Genomic DNA, 26,958 nt, shown 5'->3' with positions numbered 1-26,958 from the left:
TGTGGCTTGAGAAAGGTGGGGGGCTCTCTTGCCGGGTGGCTGTTTAGCGGTGGCCACCCTATTGTATCTTGAAGGAGGCAGGGACCATATTTGTTCGAAGCTGCAGGAGGCTGATGAGGTGCTAATCTGTTGAGAGGCTGTGTCATTGGGCCCCTGTTCCCAATAGCCTGTTAGCTGTCAGGGCCTGTAAAAAAGGCACAATTTATGGGCCCCAGGCCAGGACTCAGCCATCGGTGTCTACGGGTAAGCAAACACAGATTGGACACTTATGTTGTTGCTTTGGAAGGGTGGGCTTTAACACCAGGCTCCTGGGGTGACACGTAGACAGCCCCTTTTGAGCCCTCCTTATGAGTCTCCATCCCGTCTTTGCTCCTCTGTAAACACCACAAATTAGCCATCTGCATATGGATGGGCTCCCAGTCCATACAGGAAGCAGGATGAAGCCTGAAGATATCAGCTCTCCCGTAATGTAGGCCAGATATAAATTCTATACTATCTGCTTCATGTATGCAAAAAAAAGGATGAAAGATTAAAGCTCACCGGTGTTAGATATGCCTGCAGTGATTCTCTACTCAAGAGAGAAAAAGATTTTGTTATATGGTGCTTTGAAGCGTGAGAATAATGAAAGCACAGGGCTAGCCTGATGTGAGATGACTTCGGGTCAGCAGTCAGAGGTAATCCCAAACTTGAATTTCCCCATCAGCCTGGCATACAGATAAGACAGCAGCAGATATCACCCTCACACATCTGACTGACTGATGGAAAAGGGAAATGGGCCACTCAGATGAGTGAGATGTGTAGACATTGTTTGCCTTTTCTCAAGATGCTCATCAGTGATGACTATGGTCCAATAGATGTAAAGAGACAGACTGTACTTGTATCTCTTGGTATTAATTAAATCAAAACTAGATTGGGTAATTAATCTGTCTGTCATGGAAAGGATGCTACAAGTTGAGACGATTAAGATTAGAAAACCATTACTGATTCACAACTTTTTAATCGCAAGACCTAGTTTACCTTCTTGTCCACAATGACGGGATCCAACAGCATGATGGCCATGTTTGAATGGGAATAGCTCATCATGGATAATTGCATGGGTGTGATTGTAGAGATATTTAGACGCAGAAATTCCCATGAGAGCCTGGCACTTTAATTAACATAGCACTACTGCCCTCCCCTCCTGTTTTAATTGCCTCCAGTCTGTGATTAAATGTGTATTGACTCTGCAGTTGGTCCACTAATGAATAACAATGTGCTGATTTGATGATTATTAAATGTTCTGGCTCTAATACACATCCATCCATGGTTCGTTGAAAGTTCAGTTGTGGCTTCTGAGCTGATCTGTGTCAGAGTTCAGGTGTAAGATTTCTTATTTTAATTTAATTCTTGTAGCTTTACTTTAGTTTTAAATCTGACATACATATACATTTTAGGTATATTTGTTTTTTAAATTCACTTTACAAAATGCCTAATAAAATAGCTAAAATCATCAATATATTGCCCCATTGTGAGGTTTTATGTACTATGTGCATCTATAATTGTTGTTATCATAATTTGTAATCCATACACATGAGCTTATCTAATTTTGGTTCATTTTATCTTGAGCATACAAAAAAAATGCCATAGCCTTTCAAGGTAAATATTTAGGAAAATATTCATCAATTTCTAACAAAGCCATTAGATGCATCTTATTATCATTTTATAAAAGGTCTTGTTGGAAAATGGTACTTGAAATTTCTAAGTAAATTTGAAATTGTAATAATCTAATCCCTCAAAGACCCTGATGTGGTGCAGAGGCATTCTTCAGTGTCATCTAATCCATGCATCTCTCAGGAACCCACCTTCCTCGCTCTACTCCTGTGGTCTAATAGATAAAGTGTCACCTTGTTTGATAGATGAAGGGCAGCGGTCAACATTGGGTCCCTTAACATGACAAGTACTGAATCTGCAATGCCCTGGATACAGTCAACACAAAACACAGCAAATGGCATTCCTCACCACATTCCTCTCAATATCAAAAAGGTGCGTATTTGAGGATATCCTTAGTGCATTTACGCCTGTGTTTGCCCCCCGACCCACTGGGGCCAGTGCAATAACTTTGGACTCCCTCCCACTGCCTCTCATTGCAGTGACCACTCTCAGTTTTTATTTAGCTGGGTTGTGTGCCTTCCCAGTCCGGCCGCTTTTCAGATTCATTTCCAGGTAAACACAGTGTGGCCAGCTACAAACCTGAAGCCAACAGGCGTTGTCACAGCTGTGGCAGATAATGGCAAGTCCAAACTCCAGCCCGGCTCTGGAATGTTTACTGTCACCACAGGCAAGTTGGCAGCAAACATCTCTTTTTTTTCCAGCACTTTCCAAGAGGAAGACTCTTCCCTTTATTAATTTTATTTTGATGAATTACATGCTTAACCCTATGCCCTGTGCTGTTTTGTGTGACTTAGTGTACTCAGAAGGATACAAAGGCACAAAAAAGGACAGTCTTAATGGATCCTTTATGTTTTTTTAGTTAAAAAAAGAAGAAATCTTCACTTTGAAAGCTGAAACTAAAAGTTAACACATTCCCGCCAACAACTCCTGGGTGTTTGAAGGAATGTTCGAAGAGTTCCGCCTTCCTTCTCTCACAGAGCAGAGGTCAGTCTGTTTCCATCCCCCTGCATTGCACCCAAGAAAATCTACCAGTTACATTTCGGGGCCTTGCTCATGTAGGTGTTGTTCCTTTCACCTCTGTAACTGAATCATTAAACTTTCACCACTTAGTGCCTCTCCTTGTCATAACCAGTAAAGTAATGACATCTGAATGTGTGAAATGTGACACAGATCATTATGGAGGCTAACTGATCAAGAAAGTGCCAAATCTAGCAGGAAAATCTGGTCTGGGCACTACAAGAAACATGTCAGTCAAAAAGATAATAATCCATGCCAGTGTTCCAACTGATTCTGGTAAAGTAAAAGGTATTCTGCTCTCTTTACTAGGAAATGCATGGCTATCAAAGCCTGAGCTGGGATCACATTGACATCCAACAAATATTGCATGTTGCAATCAGGTTCTCAGGCATGAATAATCATTGAGCTGCAATCGATATGTTGAAATTAACTCTTGAAAAGACAGATTAGATTTTTTAACTTGATGGTTGGAGGTTTGCTGTCTTCCACTTGGCATCACGATTAAAAAAAAAACTCACTGTAATTGTATCTAAGGAAGCATTTTCAAACACAAGACACAATATTTTGGCTGATAAGAAAGATTAAATGTTATAAAATGTGATTTGCATTTACTTTTTTGTGTGTGTTTATTTTTCTTTATCATCAGTTTGCATTTCACAACAGTTTATACCAAATACAGAAGTGCAATTTTCTTTAATTACAGGCTTACATGTCGCTATCCAGATCAAAAATCACTGCCAAGAATTAATATGCAAACAGGCTTACATGCCTTCTCGTCATCTGACATTCAATCATAAAGGTTAAATTAATTAAATGCATCCTGATTTCAAACACCAACATCGTCTTTGTTGTTGGAGCTACGACTGACAACATGCTCACTTAAAGTAGATATCTCTTGGTGATCAAATCATCAGCATCTTGGTATGTTTCTAAAAGTAATATAGCATATTAGACTCTTTTTAATGTGCTCCTGGATAATTAAATTTTCATTGACAAGCCAAACAAAAAATAAACAAAACACTGACTGATGTTCCTCTGTGTGGCATGGAATGATGTTGGCCAATTTTTCTGTGCCACTTGTGAAATCAGCTCAGTTAGCTGATATCTTGACAAATATGTGTTACAACAGAGAAAAAGAAAAACAAAAAATACAAAATAGGGTGAGGGCAACTGCAGAAGTTTTTTTTTTTTTTTTTGCTTTTGACTACATCCAAATTGTGACCTTCACCCGTATGAGTGGACTCTGGCAGGTTGATGATTAACTGTGGAATCAACGACCTGTCTCAGTCAGGAACATTAAGGCATGCAGGTCATGGAAAATTCTTAGAATATTCAAGATTTGCCTGTAATTCTAAAATGATCATGTGTTTATATAATGATAATCGCTATAATGAATACTTTATAAACAGTCTAGGTAAGGTTTTTACTCTAGAAAAGGCCCTAAACTGTTATTTAAAAAAAACAACAAAAAAACAACATTTGCTTGTGTAACACACACCATCAGCTAGTGTCTGCGTGTCTTCCTGCACACAGAGAAATGACCCATTTCTATTAGACGGCATTAATGCGAAAAAAATAAATAAATAAATACATAAATAATTTGAATGTGTGTGAAATATGTTTTTTATTCAGAAATTTGAATCATGTATTACTCGCCCATTTCTTGATAATCGTGAATATTTTTTTAAATAGAGTCTGAATATCTGCTCACGAAATTGTGCAAATACTTGACCTATAGCATATAAAAATAACAGTGAAATATTCATACATATTTGCAGGTTAAATAATATTTTTTAAAATGTAGTTCTGGCTGAGTCAAGAGGGAAAGCCCAGATTTGACCATCTCCAGCTCTCCGTCGGTGCAATCCCAAATCCTCAAACACACAGAGCTTTTTCTCATGATCTCATTTCCAAGTTAAGCAGACTGTGTTAGTCCCTCGTCAACACGACAGGTTTACTCGCCTTTACTAATGGGGCTCTATACTGATAGTTATGCTCTTGCGTAAATATGCATTCAAATAGATGTACAACTACCGACACGTGGCTGACAGCGCTCTGCAGCCTCACCTTGATGTTTGTTTCATACAAATACTGTATGGGCAGCGAGAATTAAGAGGCCCTCAACACTCCCAGCCTTTTCTTCTTCTTTTTGACGGACGATTAACACATTAGGTAAACTCTCATTATTTAAAAATCCTCAGAAAACCAAAATAAACAAAAATGATAGCCTACAACGCACGCTTTCATTTGACTTACTTAAGATGGAATTAATTTTCAGTGCATACATTTGTCTAAAGGAATTTGAGTTTGACATTTTCCCACTCTTCTTTACTATGTTTCATATAGCCTGAAAAACTAAAAGAAAATACACGCAAATTATATCGAATTGAAAATATTTCCCGGACGTTTATGAGTTTAAAGAATTGTCTTCTGTGCCACAAACAGCAAAAACATTTCGAGTTAACGTCCAAGAGAGGGCGCTCTAAAGCTATCCCTGACATATTTAACAGTAATAAAAACATAAAGAAAGCATAATTTAGTAATTCAGGCTGAGGAAGCAAGTACAAAAATGTGTTTTATGACAAATGTCTGTTGACTTATGCGGAAAATGTTAGATTAACTGTGTTTTTTATTTGCTTTTAATCTAATTGTTAAACAGTTGAGACAAAGTGATGACATTTACTTGCTTTTTAGCTTTAAATTAACTCAGGTTGTAACAGCTGTTTGCTCTCCTGCGCACAAATATATATACAGGCTCTCATTCTGCATAGGATCTTTATTATCTCTAGATTTACACGAAAGACATTTAAAAGTAAGGTTTTAACTTGTAAATAGCCCAAAGACACGTATGCCTGAAAATACGCCCTTTCTGACAGTCTAATGCATCATACAAATAAATAGTTGTTTAATCCGGCTAAAATAATTCCTTTATGCATATTTATACTCTCACACACCTAATATGTAGATATTCATGTCCTGACTTCTCGTTGGGGTAAAACTATCAAGAATCCAGTTTAAGACTATAAATTTCTTGAACTGCAATGGACCACAAATGAAACTCAGTTGTCATGGAATTAGCTTGTTGTAGTATAAAAAGGCACACAAAGGAAGTGCACCAAACATTCCTTTTATAGTTCCTCAAAAAAAAAAAAAAAAAAAAAAAAAAAAGAAAGAAAACCACAACAACAACAAAAACCCCTTTAAGGTTAGTTTATAATGAAGCTTTTCATATGAAACTGTTCTTTTCAGCCAATGCAGGTGTACAATTGAGGGGGGGTGGGGGGAAGCTTGAGGAGTCTCACGCCTAGGTGCGAGGAGATCATTCAAATAGGGCCCAAGGCGTAGAAGTAGGGATTGGAGGCTTGCCTAGCGCACAGAGCTATATCACAGCGTTAACAAGCAGTGCGGAGCGTCATTTGAACTCCAGTCACTGACAGGACGCATCACGGCTGGCTCCGTAAGACACATGCACCATTCCTTGACGAAGGGACACACCGACGACCCAAATACTCTCAGTGGTCCCTAGTTACTGGCTATTAGAGAGACTTTTGGCTTTTCCTCTGCTGGGAGACGCTTTGTGAAAGTCCTCCATGATGCTTGGAGCAGTTAAAATGGAAGGACACGAACACACCGACTGGAGCACCTACTACGGAGAGCCTGAGGTGGGTACCTTAAATATATATTTTTTTCCTGTCTAAAGCCGATCCCATTTTATACAACTCAATATTAGCCCTGAGATAATATTAACTTTGTGATCAAATATTGACTTGAGGCGCCTCCAAATCCTCCCCCATCTCCACGCAGCGCACTATCCTAACAAAGTTGCTTGACATGAAGTGAGGGAAACTTTTCTCTCGGATTATAATTTCATATGTCTATCGATGTCACTACTAAATATGATTATTTTTGGTCACGTTTACACTCGATTTTAGTGTTTGGTTTTGGGGGAGATGGGCTCAAATATTTGAGCTGCAGACGCTATTTGCGTGAGCAGCGTCTTGTTAAGTGTAAACATTTTTAGAGAAATGGCGCATTTAAGCGGATTATTTAATTCACTTTATTTACCATACAGGTTGATTACATTGTTAAGCACGTACATTTGTAACTTAAAACTATCTTCGGCAAAAGAAAGCGCTCATAAGACGATGCCAGTCTTTACAAATTGCGCTATTATTCTGAATTAAAAACAAAAACATGATTTATAAGATTTAAATAATAACTGTATATGTATACATTTAAATACATTTCCTCTGTTTAGCTACCAGTGCTGAACTCATCTATGCCTGTTTTCTTCACTGACAGTGTTACACCTCGGTTGGCAACATGAACACAGGCCTGGGAATGAACTCTATGAATACCTACATGAGCATGTCCGGTATGAGCACCACGGCCAACATGACGGCCAACTCAATGAACATGTCATACGTCAACACGGGCATGAGTCCCTCCATGACCGGCATGTCACCGGGAACTGGAGCCATGAACGGCATGGGCGCCGGCATGACGGCCATGAGCGCAGCCTTGAGTCCCAGTATGAGTCCCATGACCGCACAGCCCGCAGCTATGAATCCCCTGACATCGTACACTAACATGAACGCCATGAGCCCCATTTACGGACAGTCTAACATCAACAGGTCCAGAGATCCCAAAACCTACCGCAGGAGCTACACACACGCCAAACCTCCATATTCCTACATTTCTCTCATCACCATGGCTATCCAGCAGTCTCCCAGTAAGATGCTCACACTGGCCGAGATCTATCAGTGGATAATGGACCTATTTCCTTTTTATCGACAGAACCAGCAGCGCTGGCAGAACTCCATTCGCCACTCTTTGTCGTTCAATGACTGTTTCCTCAAAGTACCCAGATCGCCGGATAAACCCGGGAAAGGCTCCTTTTGGACTCTCCACCCGGACTCCGGGAACATGTTTGAAAACGGCTGCTACCTGAGGAGGCAGAAGCGCTTCAAGTGCGAGAAGAAGGTTGCAATGAAGGACGGCACTCGCAAGCCGGGAGACGGCGGCTCCTCAAACAGTAGCTCAGAGAGCTGCAACGGCAACGAGTCCCCGCACTCCAACTCCTCCTCCAGCGACCACAAAAGGTCCCTGTCGGACATGAAGACGAGCCAGGCCCTGAGCCCGGAGCACGCCGCCGCCTCCCCGGTGTCGCAGGGGCAGCACCTCATGTCTCAGCATCACTCGGTCCTTGCGCACGAAGCCCACCTGAAGCCAGAGCACCACTACTCCTTTAACCACCCGTTCTCCATCAATAACCTCATGTCCTCAGAGCAGCAGCATCACAAAATGGACCTTAAGACTTATGAGCAGGTGATGCACTACTCTGGATATGGCTCCCCAATGACCGGAGCTCTCTCTATGGGCTCGATGGCGGGTAAAGCCGGTCTGGATTCTGCATCTATACCTGACACATCTTACTACCAAGGTGTCTATTCCAGGCCAATCATGAACTCCTCATAAACTCTTCACCCCGCCATCCGGCGTGGACTTTCTTCCCATTCGATTTGTACATTTGTATAAAACAAAAACAAACAAAAAAAAATATAGACTTTGTTGTACAATATGTATTTCAGATATTTTTGACGTTTCCCTTCGTTTTAGTTGTCGAGTTTGTTAGTAGCCTTAATTATTTTAAGAGATGATGTTGATGATAATAATTAAAGTAATGATAATAATGTGACAAAATCTGTTCGGCTTCAGGAATGGACCCCAAAGACAAACAAACAAACAACAACAACAACAACAGCTTGCTGTAAGATAGCTTACATCTGCATAACTGGATTCCTCAATGAATTTAAATGCCTCGCAGGATTTGTTCAATCATTTGTGTAATTCCTATTTATGGCTTGTATATGTGTATTCTTGTAGTGACAAGAACAGAATCTATATTAAAGTGTTAATGGTTTTGTTTTCTGAATATGATGGCTTATTATTATTATTATTATGATTATTATTATTATTATTATACAAGAATAGTCTATATATTATTAACTTATCTATATCATAAAAAAGTTTAGAACAGTTTCTATTGCGATGAGAGTGCACAGGAAAAACATATCACCTGTACAAACATATAGAATCATTTGTAATTAATCATTTTAAAAAGTTTACAGCAAATAAAAATTAGAGGTTAAAAGAGATAAATTTAAATTGGATGTACAACCAAAAACGGAACTATGTTTTATTTAGATCTCGTTTTTGCAAGTCAGTGCAAACGAGTTCGATATAAGTGCATCAGATATACATTTATTTCCATTTTTCTAAATTGTGGAATTTATTTTCACCCACGTGCTGTTGTAATGAGGCGTATTCTTTCAGCGGGGGATTAATAGCTTTGCTGGATAAAACCGGGAACAATGCTCTCAATTTGTCTCTCAGGAAATGCAAACAAAACAAATATATGCTCATTAATCCCAAACACAAATGGCGATATTGATGGGAAAAAAGGTTTATCGAACACATTAACTATTTTCTTATATTTTTGTAAAATGATAAAATAAAACATAAGAAAGGATACGCATATGGAAAAGTTTATAAAGAAAAAAAAATAGGTCAACGCTATTCATTCAAAACTATAAATTGGACGTGCAACCCATGTATTGGGCGTGCACATATAGCTGTACCACTCAACTTCGCAAATTCTGCCACTGAAAATATGATAAATAAAAACATACACAAATATAATCAGTAGATTGAATTCCCACACATACAGTGACCCATATAAGTCAAACTTCTAAACACTATACATGCATGTCAGTCACCCTTGCTACACACTTATCTTATCTCTCTCTCTCTCTCTCTCTCTCTCTCTCTCTCTCTCTCTCTCTCTCTCTCTCTCTCTCTCTCTCTCGCTCTCTCTCTCTCTCACACACACACACACACACTGCAAAGTTTAGATCAGTGAATAAGATTAAGTGTCATTGTCTCATAAAACAGCCTCCTGTGGCGCAGGAGAATAGTTGCTGGAAAAGGGGGCTGATTCAGGAACACAGTCGCCTGAATGTGATGCTCTAACTTCTCTCCCCTACAATCTGGGAGCCCCATTGTCTACTCCCTATTTTTAAAGTAGTCTGGCCCTCCCCTCTTGTTAGACAAGACAAGCTAGTTGTCTTTCACATGAATCCCAACTCCCCTTTCTGCCTGCTTTTCCCCCGCTGAGCTCAAATCCAAGGCCGGTGATGCAGTTTGGGGACATTTGCGCTCCTTTTTTTTCCCATAATGACACCCCTTCGACTTCTGAACACGTAGGGCCTAAAGTGTGCGTTTATTCTCCAGACCCTCTTTACAGATCGTACTTTAAACAGCGTGATCTGCGAATAAACAAAGCCAGTAAACAATAGAGTGGAGGCTATGCCCACATATAGGAAGAGTACACACACAAACCAAATTGCACAAGTGTAAACTTTAAATAGGATGCCGCAGCTCTGTAAATTTACACAGACATTAAATTTCGTTCTATTCATTTTAGACATATAATGCTAAGCTGATTTTTTTTATAGCACGCTGATCGATATCTCTGTAAAATAATCTTTTTTTTAACTAGCGGGGCAGTGAAATCTTTGCTTTGTGCTAAAGTCAACAGTGACAGAGTTTGAGCTCAAATAAATGCTGTGATGTCTGAAGCCCTTTGCAGAAGGCAGAAGGCGAGCTTCTACAAAGGGCTCCTGTGTGGCTTGCCAACAACATACACCGGCTATTTTGCACAGGTATGAAACGTTTTATTTTCGTATAATTCATTCTCTCTTAAGCTTTTACTTTTCTATTTGGAGGGCGAGGTAATTTGATTGCGCTTCCCGGGCATGCATGAGGATGGGGGGGGTGCAGAGGTCGATATCCTAAAATCATGGGAAAGGAGACGTATTGGATTTTGAAGTCTGGGTGGTACAAAGCTGAGGGGATCTGCAGATTGTGTGTTTGATAGAGGCTGCTTCATGTTTTGTGTCTATGAGTTGCATGCTGCTTAGAGAGATGATGCTGCACTAAAAAAAAACAACTGCCACTGACATGTTGAAATGTGTTTCTTAACAAAGGCATAAACCATCTACACGAGGAGGCCAACTATTTTCTCACTTCCACTGTGATACATTTTCCGAGGAGGTCATCCAACGAACGTTTTTCTAACCTCATTCTGGAAAACACAATTTTGCTTTTAAACGGGAAACAAGCGTGACAAGCGAATTTCTGCACTTGCAAAAAGAAATATTGGTCTAATTGCTCTCCTGGTGACTTTCTGATGGATATTTTTTGCAGTGTGCGGTTGATAAATACCATGTTGCTGCACAGATGTCAACAAACCAGTTAACGCAGATTCAGTTTCTGCTTTTCCTGAACAGTGTAACTCTATAAATCAATTTAATTTAATTTTCTTCTTGATCTTTTTGAACAATATTTACATTTGATTTTTTTAAAATAAAATGACTGATAAAATGAAAAAGAAATAACAGTAATTTACAGCTAATAAATAGCAAAGTTATTAATACAACAACAACAATGATAACAACAACAACAACAACAACAACAATAATAATAATAATAATAATAATAATAATAATATTGTTGTTGTTGTTGTTATTACTATCAGGGCAAAAGATGTTCAAGCGGCCCTAGTTCTAAATCATAAGTGGATGGAGAGCCCTCGGCATTAAATATTTGTTTCTCTATCCGACCCTTTGAAGGCGGGATAACCCCTGTCAAGCCCCCCTCATGCGCACTTTGAGACTGGAATGGCCTTTTGGATCTTTGCCGGTTCAAAGGTAACTAGCCTCAATCTTGTTGTGTCGGACAAAAGTGCACTGAGGCCACAACACTGCACCGTCTCCGTCTTCCCACTTAAGAAAAAAAAACAAAAAAAAAAAAAACGTTTTCTTTTTCCCATCAAGGAGGATACCTCTGCAGCTTCTGGCCTGCCGGCGCACATCTGTTGTTATAGCAACAGAATAAGCACCCCCTCCCCCTTTTGCCCGTTAACCTAATTTCTCTGCATTACTTGGAGTCGTATTTGCATATTTCTTGCCCAGGGCCTGGAATATACCTATAGACCTCCTTTCTCACAGACGCACAATACATCCGCGTCTTTTGCAGGCAGTTTGACTCCGGCCGCAAACATCCACGGCACAATAACCAGTTGTCAACAGATAGGCTACAATATAGTTAATGTAAGTAAATGTAGTCTTTCATTCATTTTGAAAAAAACCAAAAACAAAACGAAACAAAAAAAAAACAAACAAAAAAAAAACAAAACAAAACAAACAAAAAAATTATTACAAAAACATAAAAAACAAACAAACACACCAACGAAAAAAAACTAAACAAAACAAACAAAACAAAAAAACAAAAACAAAACAAAACAAAACAAGTGAGATTCTTTGACTTTTTAAAGTCTGGGCGAGTTTGGGCCTCTGTTTCAATGAGTGACTCAGTATCCTAAGCTCTAGGCATCCACCCATGGGCGTCAGCTCAATAAACTACAGCACATTTATGGCGCTACTATTCGTAAAATGAGTTATACAGCCTTAAAGGACAAAATACAAATAGGAAACAAAAATAATTAGATAGCTTTGCTGTTCATTACCATCAGGGCAGAAGCCGTGATGCAATATGATCTGTATGTGCAACTGAGTTCAACAGGCCTAACGACTAAACAAAGAAACAAACAAAAAGAGACTTCAATTCTTAGTGGTGTATTTATTAAATCAGGTGTAGCGTTTTTTAAGCGAGTCATATGGTGTTGCAGACACAGCAGGCTGTGCCGCACCTATAGGCTCTGCGCCGCAGCCCGCAGACTGGAACACCCAAGTAGAGCTGTCTCCATGGTGACGGCGGGACACCGGTCCAACAAGCTGTAATTCTGTCTCAGCCTTTTGCAGGGGAGGGACCGTCCACACTAGCTCGACTTAACTCCTCTTTCACCAGAAATACTCCTAATCCCATATCTTAGCAAGGCAAACTGTCATCCCTCAGTATATTAAAGGGACCACAAAGTCAGAACTCAGAGCCACCCATGGTCTCTCAGCAGGCGGCCCATTCCGGTGTCTTCGCTGCCCCGTCCGTCCATTCAGCGTATGCAATTTCTCCGCGAAATCACAAATAAATAAATAAATAAAATAATAAAGCGAAATTTAAATGATTATTTCCCATTATTATTATTGTTTTATTATTTCCACAAAATTGTATACATGCTATATTTACAGTATAGCTAAATTTAACATATAAAGAAAATATAGGCTTTGATTGGATGTTGACGTAAGAAATCAATAAACATTTCGTAGTTGGCTTTAATATTCTGCTCTTGATAAATCTAAAGGAGAAACGAAAAACAAAAATAATATTATCGTAACTGAAATATTTAAGAGATGATGTGACATAAATACTAAGCTGCATGATAAATCATGTAAATGCAATTTTATCCATTTAGTTGAAATGTAAAAATGATCCATAAACGCAAATAAACATACATGTTTAAGACCCTGTATTACAGATCAATATAGCTACTATTTACAGTCACAGAAAAAAAAGTAAAAAAGGGTAAATATAGTAACTATATTTTAACTATTAGAAGTTGTATTCTGGTTGCATTGCAGTTTGGTGTTTTGTAAGGCCTAATCCGCAAATGATTATTTTTTCTTATTTACCTATGTTTAAATCTTTATAAAATTATTTTGTTTTGTTTTAATGTCCTATTAATCATATTATAATTTTTAAAAAAGGAAGTTTTTGCATTTTTGATAAAAGTCAAGAAATGTATAAATCAAAGAGGGGCTGTTTAACTATTATGGCATTTTTATATAAATCATAATAACATTTTTATATTAAATGTAATGTAGTTTATTTTAATTTAATTTAATTGAAAATCTGCAAATTATTCTATTTTTCTTTTTAAAACAAATAACATAAGCTCTTTCAGTAGTAATTTGTTATAGTGTGTTGACATTTAATGCACCAATCAAGAGTAAAAAACACAGACTTCTGTTCTTCTGTTCATGACCTGGAATATCCTCCTAAAGTATAATCAGGGATTTAGAGATTTGTACCTTAGACAAACACCTTCCTCTAAAATTTGACTTATTTTCTGTGCTGATTTGATCTTTGTTTTTTCCTCTTATGATGCACTTTACAAAATCAATTAAACCTTGTCAAATTTTTTCATAGTTTTGTTTATAACTGATAGAATTGTTTTCTTTTTATCTTTGGAAATAAACGTCCATCTGTGGATGTTCTTGTGATAATGACGATGCTGATGATGAAAGGGAGGAGGTGTATCTATGTGAGGAAAAAAGGGAGACCACCAGAGAGAAAATGAGAGCAATGGGTAGATGGACAGGGTGAGAATGCGGATGCTAACTGTGATGTGTCCGCACTTTTCTGACACGACTCTGTGACATTCCAGTGCAGGACTCCTTCATGTCCTGAGAGAGAAAGAGACGGAGAAAGAAAGATCCATCAACAATGCCCATTGAGTACTGTGAGGCAACAGCTGGTGGGACATGCAGTGACCTAAAGGCAGTCTATTCAGGGCTGGACGGGGTGCCTCTCACTACCCTGCTGCTTTTATACGGCTGGAAGTGGATGGATGGTCAGTGTTTATCCACATCATGCAAATGGAAGAGAAACAGTCCCCACCTTACCAATCCAGTTGGGAACTGCTGAAAATCAATGGTGGTGAACTTAATGTAAACTTTTGAGGGAAAGAGTTCCATTTTATGTTAGTCTGACTGAGATAAATTGAATCACTGTCTAAGTTTTTGTTTCACAAGAGCAGTGAGATGAGTCTCAATCCCACACTGGAAGAGATTACCTTCTCAAGGAAAATAAAGAATACAAAGAAGAAGAAGAAGAAGAAGAGGAAGAAGAAGAAGAAACAAAGCAAAAATGACTTCCACACCAGATAATCAAAGTGTGATCAACCAAGCAGAAAAATTCTAGATTGAATACAGATCAAGGACTCTCAAAATGTGAAGTTAGGCATAGGTATGTGTATACTGCTTGAATGATTTGTGTTTCTGCATGGACTCATGCTTCTAGCTCCTCTTTGACAATTCCACAGGCATTTCCCTGTGGGCCTCATGCCTGTCTTAGAGATCAAACCTTGCTGGCGAAGCCACCATAAAACGATATGTCAGTCAGGAGTGGTAAAGGGATGCCTGCTTGACTGTGATTGATCTGCCATGGTTTCTTTATTCCCCTTGAGACTCAATACATCCAGGTTTTAGATTCAGCTCCTGCCAGTGCAGATGAATAGCACCATATACAGAGCCACATTACTCCCCATTTTCTGTGCCATTTTCACCCATTGTGGCACATTCAGCTGCACATGGTCATAACATGGAAGCCAACATGCTGCTATATCCCCTCACTTCCCCCTCAGCTCCAGTTCCAGGAAGTGAAGGCAGAGCTTTGCCAGCCAATCACAGCGAAGGACACCCAACTCATTAAAAGTTAATGAAACCTATAAACGTGGTGCGCCAGTGATTCATTTAAACCCCCAATCCAATCTCCTCTCCCAGCAAAGGCAAACAAGCCTGTGTGCCCCCAGTGCTGTCCTCAGAATAACAAACTACAGAATATTTTGCCCAGCATATGTTCTGCTATGCAGACATGTGCACACTGATAGGATATCTTACAATGGGACTTGTCCAATTTAGAAAATGCCATGGTGGTGTTCTGCAGGGGTAAATTCTGTAATCTGCGTTGGAGCTGAATTTAATGCCTTCGCCTTACACTGCACTGCTTGTCAGGAAAGGCTGCAATAGATATGCCATTTCAACATTCATGAGAATCACTGACATTCAAATAATGTGCTCATCTTAATACCATACATGAGTGAGAGGCAAACCTGTGTGAAAAAGCTGTTTATACTTCCCCCTGTTCATCCAAGGGTCTTCAACTATGCAGATAGACAAGGCCGAATCAGAGTGTAAGCCTTTTTTCTTCAGATAAACCAATCTCTCGCTGTCGAACAAGCTCTATCCATTTCACAGCACTCTCACCTAAAAGCAGTGCTGCTCTCAATTTGATAACAACCCCTCAAAAGCAATAAAGTTCCACTTTACGGGTGTTGAAATCTTGAGAGTGGAACAACATCCACCCTTGTCTTTTAGAGCTCTATTTCAACACAGCTTCAGTGCCTTATAAAGCTTCCCTTGGGGCATTCAAATTAAATTCCCTCCATGTATAGTGTCACTGTCAGCCCACTAATGAATTCCCATACCCTGACGTGAATCAAATTAATCCCCAATTTAATCCCATATAAATGGCTGTGTTATTTAAAATGGAAAGACGGATGTTCAGTTGAAGGATTGAGGAAAGCTGGGAGGTGTCTATAGGGCTGTTGAGCAGATTATAGTGAAGGATGAGGCCTGTATGTTTTCCCCACTGCAGAGTGGTCCCCTGATACACACTATTTAACCCTCGACTGCTTGACGCTGACAGATACATCAGGGAGTTTGTCACCTAATATCTGCTCAGATTAAAGAGTTGACTGGGAGATTTATTGGTCAGAGCTGAGACACTCTTATCTAGAAGTGCCCAATAGATAAAGTGTGAAAGTGCACTTATTGCACAAAATAAATTTATACCAACGGTTAAACTTGCTGTGTTCAGACTTGTTAGAACCAAAAATTGTTTGAAGTTACAGGGTCAGAGTCAGTTGCATCTATGTAATTAGGCAAATTCTACACAGACTTCCCTTCATATGCAAATCTTTAACATAAAGAGAAGTTGCATATTTTTTTTAGGAAATTTTTAGGATTATTTTTTCCTGACAGTAATGAGTGATTGATGGGTAGTTTGTTAAAGGGCTTATTCAAACAAATAGCATAACATCATGTGGTACAGTAAAATTTTGCTAATGTTTTTTTTTTTGGATGCAAATATGACGGTTCACTACACTACCTCTTTTAGAAAAGGTGGTGGCTTTTGGTTTAGTCATTGATGGGTGGCTGAAAAGACTACTGTAACTGTTTAACTGTCCATTCTTGTTCTGGTCAAAATGGAACCAAAATATCCATAGATGTCAACAGTGTGATGTTTAGAAAAAGAGTCAGCAGTGTAGTAATTGTTTATTATTACTGATTTGTGCACATGTTTCCAACTGTATCAAAAGTGTGACTTTGACATTTAACAAGAAAAAAAGAGGTCTCAACAGGGCAAGTCCTTTCTATGTTGAGCCCATTACAAAGTCTGGCTGTATTTATGTTTAAATTGAGTGACAAAGAGAAAAAACTGCCTGGAATAAAGAAAGAAAAAAAACTTTTATGGTACACTTACTTTATTTCAGTTGCAACAAATCTCTTAGAAACACAGAAGTTTGTGGAACAGTTTCTTATTTACTTCCTAATTTTCATTTGGTAAAAATGTCATAATAAAGACTTGTAATTAAATTTAGGAAACACCTTTCATTCATAGTGCCAAGTTTACTCAGTTTGGCTTTACAGATGTGGAGCTGCAATTGTTAGATTTTAAGGATTTAAAAAAAAAAAGTTCATAACAACAAAATAGCCTCAGGTTCAAGGTGCTAATTGACCTTTTTCAGATCATGAAGTAGTTGCTATATACAGCCTGGTTAAGTAAATATGTTGGAGGCATAGGTAATTAGTGACATGGGATGGATATATGAATGACAGACGGTTGTGAAAGTCAGGTTGGCAGTTTAGGGGACAGTTTGGAGCCTTTAAAGCTTGGTCCACCAAATGTCTGAACATCTATGGTTTATTGAGGCATCTGTAAGCGTACTCATTTTGTTGCCAAGCTTGGCTCGTGCACCTACCATCATGGAAAAGAAGACAACACACACAAAAGTTTGCTGTTTGCTCTCATTTCCCCAAATCCTTGACAGCCGTGCTATACCTCATCACTATTCACACCATTGTGCTGTCACAACAACTAAACACATCATTTGTGTTGCTGAAAGTCATCCTGTATGTATCCAATACCAAATGTTTGTCGACTCAGAAAGGAGATGGTGGGGGTTCTGCATAATTTGCTAGGAAACATTTTACCGAACATTTGGTGATAAAAACGCCGGCGTCGGCCCCAAGGCTTAAAGCAATTAATTCAGGATCCTGACATAAACTCTCCAATCCTTTGACAGCTTGGAGCTGAAATAAAAATGCTAGTTCTCCTGGGAACGGCAGGAGATAGCTGGCTCTTTTCTGGACTGTTTGCTCACTGGCCCTGAGAGCAATCTTCCCCAGTCAGAATGAAATGCAAGGACACAAACAATGTACCGGCGAGAGAATGGGAGATGGGGAATGAACAGTTTGGACTATTTGCTCAGCAGAAGGGCAGCCACAATGGCCGGCCCATGGCTTTCCCATGCATCAAGCCTCTTAGTCGTAGGCCTCCCTTTGTTGCCTGGTTTCTTCTTCCCTGGCCAGATAAGAGCCCAGCTGCCCTATACTTCTAATGCCCATTGTATGCCATACTGTATGATCATTTATCTGTCCACATTCTGCTTGCCATGACGCTGCTGTCTAATTGAATGGGTTATCGTGTGTGTATCTCAGTTCACCTTAGCATGTGTACTCGTTTAGGGGTTGAATTGCTCTCACTTTGCCATAAAAGGCAGGGTTGTGGCTGGGGAGGGGGATAAGGGGTGACCCCTCTCTTCGTCTTAGAGAGCGAAGCACAAGTCAAGAACTTTTGTGATAATGATGCAGGCCCGAGGCGGAATTTTAACTTCAGAGTAGTTTAATCAGTGTTAATATAAAACAAAACAAAAACAAACAAACAAACAAAAGGTTGGTAGATTTATTTAGAATGCATTATGCAATGCAGAATTGGACAAAGATGTGCTTTTCCAGCCAAGGACAGAAAGCTGAAGAGTGCCCTTGAGGGAGAAATGAGATGTGGCATTAAATGACCTGATGGCAACTCCAGGAGAGGGCAAATACTACAAGAGTTGTGGTTCTGGCTGAGAGAAGGATACATATTGTGCTCTTTTGTTTTGCTGTGTGGTTTTGCATTTACATTGACCTGTTCTCTGCTTAATGTGTATTCACACTCATGTAATGCAGTCTGCATAGCAGGAAATGGAAGCAGTGAGCTTCCCCGCTGCAGTCTGTCAGGAAGAAAATAATAAAACAAACAAAATAAAATAAAAAAAAAGGGGTAGAGGGATGCACAGGAGGATCAATTCACATAAGATGAAGGAGCGTATTCATGCATGTGAGCAGACACTTGCCAAAATACAAACACACACAGAAACCCATCCCCCTCTGTAAAGGTTGTGGTGTCAGGACCCCCTGGGTGGTCAGACTGAGAATGATTCAACACAATATGATGTTGTGAAGCAACACTGAAAAAAGATGTTCACCGGTTGATTTTACTGTCACTTTTGAGTGAAACACATACATCGTATATGCTTTTTCTTTAGGGTTGTATTGTATTTGAAAGTGATGAACTGGTTACAAAAGGTTTTTACACTCACAGACACTGCATTAAAAACTGTTCTTTTTTCTCCAGAGAGAAAACACAACCCATGATGACTCCACAATGGTTTATTCGAGCTCTTAATCTCTTAATCTATCAGATCAGATTTCAAAGTGCTATTTGCTGTGCCAAGACAGGCCCCAGGAAGGAAAGCCCTTTTGTTTGGGGCAGAAATTTTAAATTTAAGACCAGACTTTATACACAGGGACCAAAAAAGAGAAAAGAAAGAAAAAAGAAAAACAAGGGAAGACCTGTTACGGAAGCAATACGTTAAGAGCAACATCATTAAGAAACAGTAAGTACTTGTTTTTACATCCACCCTTGGTGCACCAACAGCGCTTTGCCAGCATGTCAGACCTCAGGTATGGCAAGATAAATAGCTGTCTTATGTGCTTGTGAGAGCCAGGCTCCTTGTGGGGTGGTGCTCTCAGCTTCACGCTCCAGCAACGCTGAAATAAAGCTCTGTTCGAGGCATTTCAACACTGCTTAAGGTTGTCTGTTGCCGTGTAATTTATGAGCTGAGAGAACTTCTTTTCTAAAGTTAACTACGACCTACAATCTTCCAGCATTCATGGGTGGAGAAAGAAGCTGTGTGAGTCATAGGAAACTTACAACACTCCTCCAATTACGTTTGGAGGTGAAGGTCTGAAGGATGCCTTTAGATTTTTGGTGTGTGGTTCAGTTGCTAAACCTGGAGGTGATATGACCTAAAGTAATTAGATGTCCAGGCACTTTACCGGGTTATTGTTTTGTCACCTGAAGGTTGGTGTATAGAGCTTGTAGGATAAAGTTAGGGCCATTTACTTCCATCCCTGGAGCTCTCAGTGGGTGGTCATTTGGACAGACATGCAGACATGCAGACAGACAGACAGACAGACAGACAGGGTATTTAGTTGTACTGGTATTTTGTCTTTTTTATTTTAAAAAAAGAAAACATAACAAAAAATATTGAGAACATTTGTAATATTTCTTTTTTATATGTCTAGCCATTTCAGACTTTCAGTTTTTCAGACTTTGAATACTCATGGGGTTTACATTAAAGAAAGAAGAAAAAAGTAGTTATTTATGCCTTTTTTACTGTCTGTTAAAATACTATTATACCATCAATTATCACGCATAATCCCCTCTGTCATTAAGTCTTTATTTATACAAATAAACTAACAAAGAAACAAAAAAAAAAGCAATCATACCGCTAAAAACAATAGCAAACAAACAATAAAAAACAAAAAAACAAACAAAAATAAAAACAGCATACCTCGAGAGTCTATGCTCATATTTTTATGAAAATCAGAGAATTGATAATAAAATGGAAATTTTGTATTTTAAAAATGTTAACATGCAAATAAAAGAAAATAACAGCTATTTTAAATGTGTTAAAAAATTTTTAAACAGTATTTTGTGTCAGATTTTTGATTAAAAAATAATACATTTAATACCTCAGAAATCAACACCTTTTTCATTAATGTGCACAGCAAAATTCACTACCAAAGCCACTTTACTTTTTGTATTATAATTAATATAATATTTTAATTAATATAATAATGTAAATAATTAAAAAAAAAAGCAAATGATAAAGGATTTAATTGCTAAAAAACCTAAGTCATTAAATTAAAATAACTACAGCATCACTGTCAGTAATAAATCTAAACATTTAGACTTCAGATTGTTAATTCATAATTCTATTAAAGATTAAATAAAATATATTTTCTAAAAAATGTATTCCTTCTTTAATATTAAAGAAAACTGAAGAGGGAAAAAAGTAATCCATGTCTGTGTGAGAATATTATTACATAAATTCGGAAGATTACTAGGTTAAAAATTAACTCGGTGTCGGGTCATACTGCAATACTGGGTTATCTTAAACACTACCAACCGGTTGCTGTAACCCAGTGTCAGTGTTATTTAAACATTATTGTTGGATTAATGGATAAAAGCTGTGTTTACTTGTATGGCTTTCAGCCTCCTGAGATCTGGTCCAGTTTAACACGTTACTGCATTTGTGCTTTATTAAGTTACTGCCGTGTCAAATTTAACTCAATAATTTTATATTCTTATTCAAATTTAATCCAAAATAAATAATTTCATCATGTATTATTTAAAATTTGAACTGCGGTTTTGCCAAAATAAATATTAAAACACATCAATGTGCTCTTCATAATTAATGTCTGATAATTTACAATTATTTACCTTTTTGTGGCAATGCAAAAACAAATGTTTAGTATTGTTTACAAATGCTGATGCAATAAGAATTAAGAAAAGACAAATAATTATAGGAATATTTTCAGATTCTTTGGCTAAATGTCACAGTTTATGCTGTAGCATTTTAGGGTTTGGCGTCACATCATTTCTGTTGAAAATTTTATTTGTGAGCTTCTCAACCGGATATGCTATATTATTCACATTACTTCTCTACCAGTGCGTGAATGTCAACACCCTGTAAACACCTTTGACACACATGCTTGAATGCGACGGGCGAGCTAACTAAACATTCCTGGGTGTTCTCTGTAAAGATTTACCACTCACCCACCAGACTGCACTGACCCATCTCCCTCGGGTGCTCCAAATTGCACCCGAGGAAAAAGCATTATGAACCCATTATTTTGCTTCAATTTTCCCAATTTATTTGTTGCATCTACAAACAACAATACAACATTTTAAATTACATAAAACAGCACTTACATTTCTTCATAATTCTATAACAGCTGTCCATTTCTCTTCTATGAATGCTTTAAAGTAGAATGGAACAATGCTCTATAAGGATTTGGGAGTATAATTCCAGCCCCGTGCTTATCTGCACACCCAGACTATTTGAGTGTTTTGAGATGCGGGCTCCCTGAGGATGGATCGAAGGCGTCCTAGTAGAACTGCACATCAAATAAATAGGAGGATGGGATTTATATGGAGGCTGTGTCTCTGTCAAACAGGGCTCTACTGACTGAAGTGATCCCCACGGCCCGAGTGGAGGAAAGGAGGGAGAGAAAGCCTTAGAGGGAAGAAGGATAGCTTTGGAGGATACACGCTGACACACTCACGCACACAAGCACACTCAAAAACTCACACAATGTCCCTCTCAGTCCTGGGCTGTGACCGGCCCATGGCATTGCCCAGGTATGTCAGCTATGTTTGCCAAGCCATCTATCACCCATGCACCTTCCCTCCAGAAACAGGAACTTTTGTTTGAAACATACACTTGTTAAGCCCATCCTTTGACTCCACTCACCCTAATTCATTTTCATATAACAGAGACAGAGGATTTATTAGTACCTATGTTTTTTCTTTATTTTCCTCTTGTTGCAGGTTGCACAGTACAAATGTGCTGTTAGGAACATAGACATACTGAGACGGTGAGCTACAGTACAGTTTAAGGTAGCGTCATCGGCGGCTCTTATCACTGGTGACCAGGGTTAGCAAATAAACACATTGTAGTGAAGTCAAGCTACATGGAAGGGAAAGATTTATGGCTGCATGATGCTCACATGATTGAGGAAATGTTTTTATTTTTTGGTTAAGTCTCTGCATCATGTTGAAATGAAAACAAATGTTAGATGGTTTAAAATTGTTGTTTGGGATTGAGTTATATATTAATAAAAGTGTAAGCTTCAAGTGCATGAAAAACTGGCATATTTAATGTTGACAGGGTGACATCTTTCTGTCAAAGATTATAGGGAGTACTTTATTGAGTCATTTTGCTGTTGCTGGCCAGCTTGGGGCATATTGTCTTAGAGCGTCATGAGAACAGACAATAAACATCTCAAAAGAAGCCTATGTGTGGGCTGGTATGTTTGCTAAAGCACCTAAGTTGGTAAGTTGGAGCCTGACTTCATTCCACAAAACACAACCTTCATTTATCTTTTGACTTCTACTCAGTGTGTGCGAGCAGATATCACTAAATGTGCCATGTTAATGATTGACTCTCGGCACACTAAGCATCCTGCATTGAGTGGCCACTTTGCCTGCACTTGTGCTGCATTTTAGCTGTAAATGTTTGTGGTCCCACTATCCTCTCCAAGTCCCATACAGGATTATTAGCACCGGAGGGGTGGGGGGTTAGGGTGGGATCGAGACTAACTTTCAATAAAGAACCATTGGCATGCAGAGGTAAATGGAAGATGAGAGTTTGTTTCTGACCCTTTTAGTGCTTTCTATGAATGTGGCTGTGCAAACCTCCCTGTCTAGATAAATGTGGCCCTGCTTTGTGGAAGCAAGATCAAGCATTTGTATTTCCCTCCCTTATTCTAAAGCCTACGTTGACAGGCGTGAAATGAGTCCAAGACTTTTCATTGACAGTTCAAGATGGAGAGCAAACTGAGATTAGGGAGTCTTAATTAATTGCAGGGTTGGTAAAATGGCCTTCAGTCCTAAAGACTTACTCCATTTATTACCATCCTGCCAATCAGTGACAAAGCTGCAATCATGAATCTATTTCAGATTTTCTGGTATACACAAACACTGAACTCACCTGAACTTGGCAGCTCATTTTCAAACCCACATTCTACAGCGGGATCATAATTATTATATAGTGCAATTACAGCAAAGTGCATGTATTGTGATGTAAAATTAATCAGTGTTTTTTTTGTATCCTCTACAGATGCACATGGCTTTCCATGTGATGGACACTTCCACTGCTGTTCACTTTCATCACCCTGCATCATGCGACCTGAAAGCTCTTTCCTGTCGATGTACTTGGCTATATCTGCGTCTGACCTGTCTGCCATATGTAATATCAAAGCCTCTGTCAGCGTGGAGCTGAATGGGGACAAAAGAGAGGCCTCCATTAATGATTAACTGTTCTAAAAGCCCCGGCTTTTGTATTCCCATGGTGCCCAGGCTATCTGGCCACCATGTGACATGCTCACAGCATTTTTCGAGCAGATTGGGGGAAAGCTAGTGAGCAAACACAGGTGCTTTGGAGCAGCGTTGCCGACGCTGTCAGGGACAACCACAAACAAGAGCAGCTATGCCTGGCTAAATGAATCCACCCCTCCCATCACCATCACCACAGCCACCCCCCACTCTGTCACCAGCTAACTTGTTTGCTAGCTCCCTATAGCTTTCTCCCTGCAAAGCCTTCCTTCTGGATGGTCGCCGTAACACACCACCCCCCCATTCCCGCACAAGTGCAATGTCCACTGCAGGCAGGCTCCACAACTTCTCACACCCTCCAAAGAAACAAACAAATAAAAGTGAAGACGGCCGTCCACTTCTTTGAGGTGATGGCATTTGCTGTGGTCATGACTAGTGGCAGAGCAAACAAATTAATGGTGTCCAAGTTTTCACTTTCCAAACCAAACTAAATGTCTTTTAGTTCAAGTGGGGCAATTCTACTGACCCTGGTGTCAAATGCTGCATAAGGGTTGCACACTCTTGCACTTGAAATGTTGAGAGGAGGCCATAAGAAATTTAACAGGGATTGAGTATTAGTCTAAATTAACCTTATACCTCAAAATGGCAATGATATAATCGATAAATTAAAATAACATTTTTGTTAATTGCTGCTTTTAAGTATTTTGGGAGCAAACTATAAGAAGAGGTACTTAACCTTTTCAGCAGAATGATGGGGGGACGCTGTGTCGTTCAACTTTGATAAGACAATCAGATGATAGAATGGCGTTATCTTAACATGGCTTTCCGGCAGGGAGACAAACGAACAGTGTGTGATAACAGGAACAAAGGCTTTGCTCTTATTGGCTGGTTCCCTCAAAGAAAGGAAGATTTATCAGTGGAAAAGTCACAATAAGCACTGTTTATTTCATTTTCAATTTTCTACTTAAGCCAGTGCAGGAACATTTTTTTTTCTTTATCACTCAAATATTTATATTGTCTCTTGCTAGCATTTTGGTTTGACAATCTGCAATTACCTGAGCCTATAAAGCAGTTATCACTGGAAAGATGATAAAAATGTTTCAAAACAAACAAATTAAATCAACAGGAGAGGAAATGAAGTTGTAAAAGTGAGAGATGCAGATACAAAAAGAGAGGCAGAAAGCCAAGGAAGGAAAAACATGGAATAAGAGAAAATGTCAGGTGTCTATTTTTGAGAAACGAAAAGGTGATTATAGGAAAAAGGTTAAAAGTAGTTTCCCTTTGGCTGATCAGAAAAACATCCGTCTGGGTTTTTCAGACTTTTGCAGACGTATTACCAGAGACAGAGAGGCGTATGTATACTCAAGGATTCACTCAAGGCTTTGTTTGCTTTATTCTCCCAAAAATGATTGGAAAAAAATATTGGTGCCCTACCATGAAATGTTAGCACTTTGAAAGGAAAGAAAAAAAATCCTTGGAAATGGGTTTAAAAAAAAAATTAATAAAAAGTATCTTTAAATAAAAAGTGTTGTGTTATTTGTAATATTTTTTTTTTGTTAATTTCAACCATTATTTAAATATTTAACTTCCTTGAAATAACCACATTTTAAAATCCAGCCACCTTAAACCATCCTTCTTCAAACTATCAAAAAGGGTTTAAAATGGGCAGCTCATCTCATCCCTGCTCTGCTGCTGGTTGCCTGCAGGGATTTAGCCTCCGCCGGCCGTGAGCTGAGTCTGATCAGAGGAGTTACAAATCCTCACTTTTAGGAGACTTACTGTAATTCACAGGCCTGTAGGCCACAGTAAAGTGTTGGGGCCCAACATCTCGAGAGGGATTTGAGACAACATCTTTGTTGCCTTCCCATTGTATAATGCTGAAAGTCGTCCAGCTCCATTGTCTGACCAGACTCTGCTCAGACCTCAGCTCAGTCAAAGAAAAGTTTTCCAGTAATGAGGTAAGACATGAAAGCTCACTGAACACAGCGACATGTTGAAAGGACTCGTTTGATCTTGCCATGCACAATAGTAAAAATTGAAAAGAGCAAAGTGTGCTTTAAGCAGCAATGCACTGCATTAACCCCTTGTCTTTTCACAAGTCCACACCTAGAAAGATGTAATATTCCACTCTATGAAAAATGTAGTTCATGAGTAATGACCCCCTTGTGGGGAGGAAACCTTTGTCCTAAATCTACCTGCTGCCTTTATAGGTTGCCTGCTCAAGAAACAGATGGAGTTGGCCTCTTTTCAAAGTTTTGTTTTATAGCAACCCATTTCTTGTGTGTTGTTTTAGGTGGCAACTTATATTAATAACTTATTTCTATGTAGAAAACAAAATGTGTCAGTGCTGATTTAAAAAGTATTATGGCCTAAAAAGAGGCATCATAAAAAAGCAATAATTTAAAAAATCAGACAAGAGATTAAAGACAATAGTACTCCCAAACTGCCTGTCTTTTGAACAAAAAAAAAAAGTTAATGGCAGTGTGGGGCTGACAGATTACCCAGCAGCCAGCCATGGCAGTCACGGGTCAGTGCAGGCCGTCTCTGTCCCTAGACTCTGTTAACTAAGTGGGCCGGCACTATCTCTGTCCATCCGCCAGCCAGTTTGTTGACTTCTCAAAGAACGCTAATAAAACACATCTCCAATTTTGAGAGGCTGTTTTATTGCTCCTACTCGACATCTGCTAGCTTCTTTGTCTTAAATGGTCTTTTTTATGTTGAGTTTATTGGCTTTAAATTAGTTTTCAGTCTATTTTGCAGCTTATTTAAACAGCTTTAATAATTAATACTAAACAATTTATACGTTATAAGATTTTATTTAAAAAAATACTGCCATATTCTCATCATCCAAAATCTCCAAAGCCCACACTCAAACTATCCATTGATAGCTTGGCCTGGACAGTTTTATATTATATGATGACGTTAACCCATAATGGAGTGAGACCTATCCAACCATCGTCATGCCTGAACTCCAGTCAATGACAGACACAGAGCCTGATGCCTCTCTTAAACAAAACAAAACAAAACAAAAAAAAAAAAAAC

General features: G+C 38.9%; 1 protein-coding gene and 1 long non-coding RNA gene across 2 annotated transcripts; both read left to right on the top strand.

The window, feature by feature from the left end:
- The first annotated feature begins 6,034 nt into the window (after positions 1 to 6,034).
- On the top strand, positions 6,035 to 8,602 carry foxa2 (forkhead box A2). The gene is made up of 2 exons (XM_041972780.1): positions 6,035 to 6,329; positions 6,970 to 8,602. The coding sequence occupies exons 1-2, from the start codon at positions 6,258 to 6,260 to the stop codon at positions 8,143 to 8,145; spliced, it is 1,248 nt and encodes a 415-aa protein (XP_041828714.1). The 5' UTR covers positions 6,035 to 6,257; the 3' UTR covers positions 8,146 to 8,602.
- Positions 8,603 to 10,150: 1,548 nt separating this feature from the next.
- LOC121631036 lies at positions 10,151 to 25,377 on the top strand. The gene is made up of 2 exons (XR_006008655.1): positions 10,151 to 10,391; positions 23,702 to 25,377. It is a non-coding gene; the product is annotated as an uncharacterized LOC121631036 (long non-coding RNA).
- Positions 25,378 to 26,958: the final 1,581 nt, after the last annotated feature.

The sequence above is a fragment of the Melanotaenia boesemani genome, chromosome 20, assembly GCF_017639745.1.
Source record: "Melanotaenia boesemani isolate fMelBoe1 chromosome 20, fMelBoe1.pri, whole genome shotgun sequence".
Classification (NCBI taxonomy): Eukaryota; Metazoa; Chordata; class Actinopteri; order Atheriniformes; family Melanotaeniidae; genus Melanotaenia; species Melanotaenia boesemani.
This window is presented reverse-complemented; position numbering and strand designations above follow the sequence as displayed.

Bases quoted from the DNA above. Each gene is read 5' to 3' on its own strand.
- foxa2 (XM_041972780.1), top strand. From the start codon at position 6,258: ATGATGCTTGGAGCAGTTAAAATGGAAGGACACGAACACACCGACTGG. The intron at 6,330-6,969 runs GTGGGTACCTTA...CTTCACTGACAG, and splicing joins CCTACTACGGAGAGCCTGAG to TGTTACACCTCGGTTGGCAA.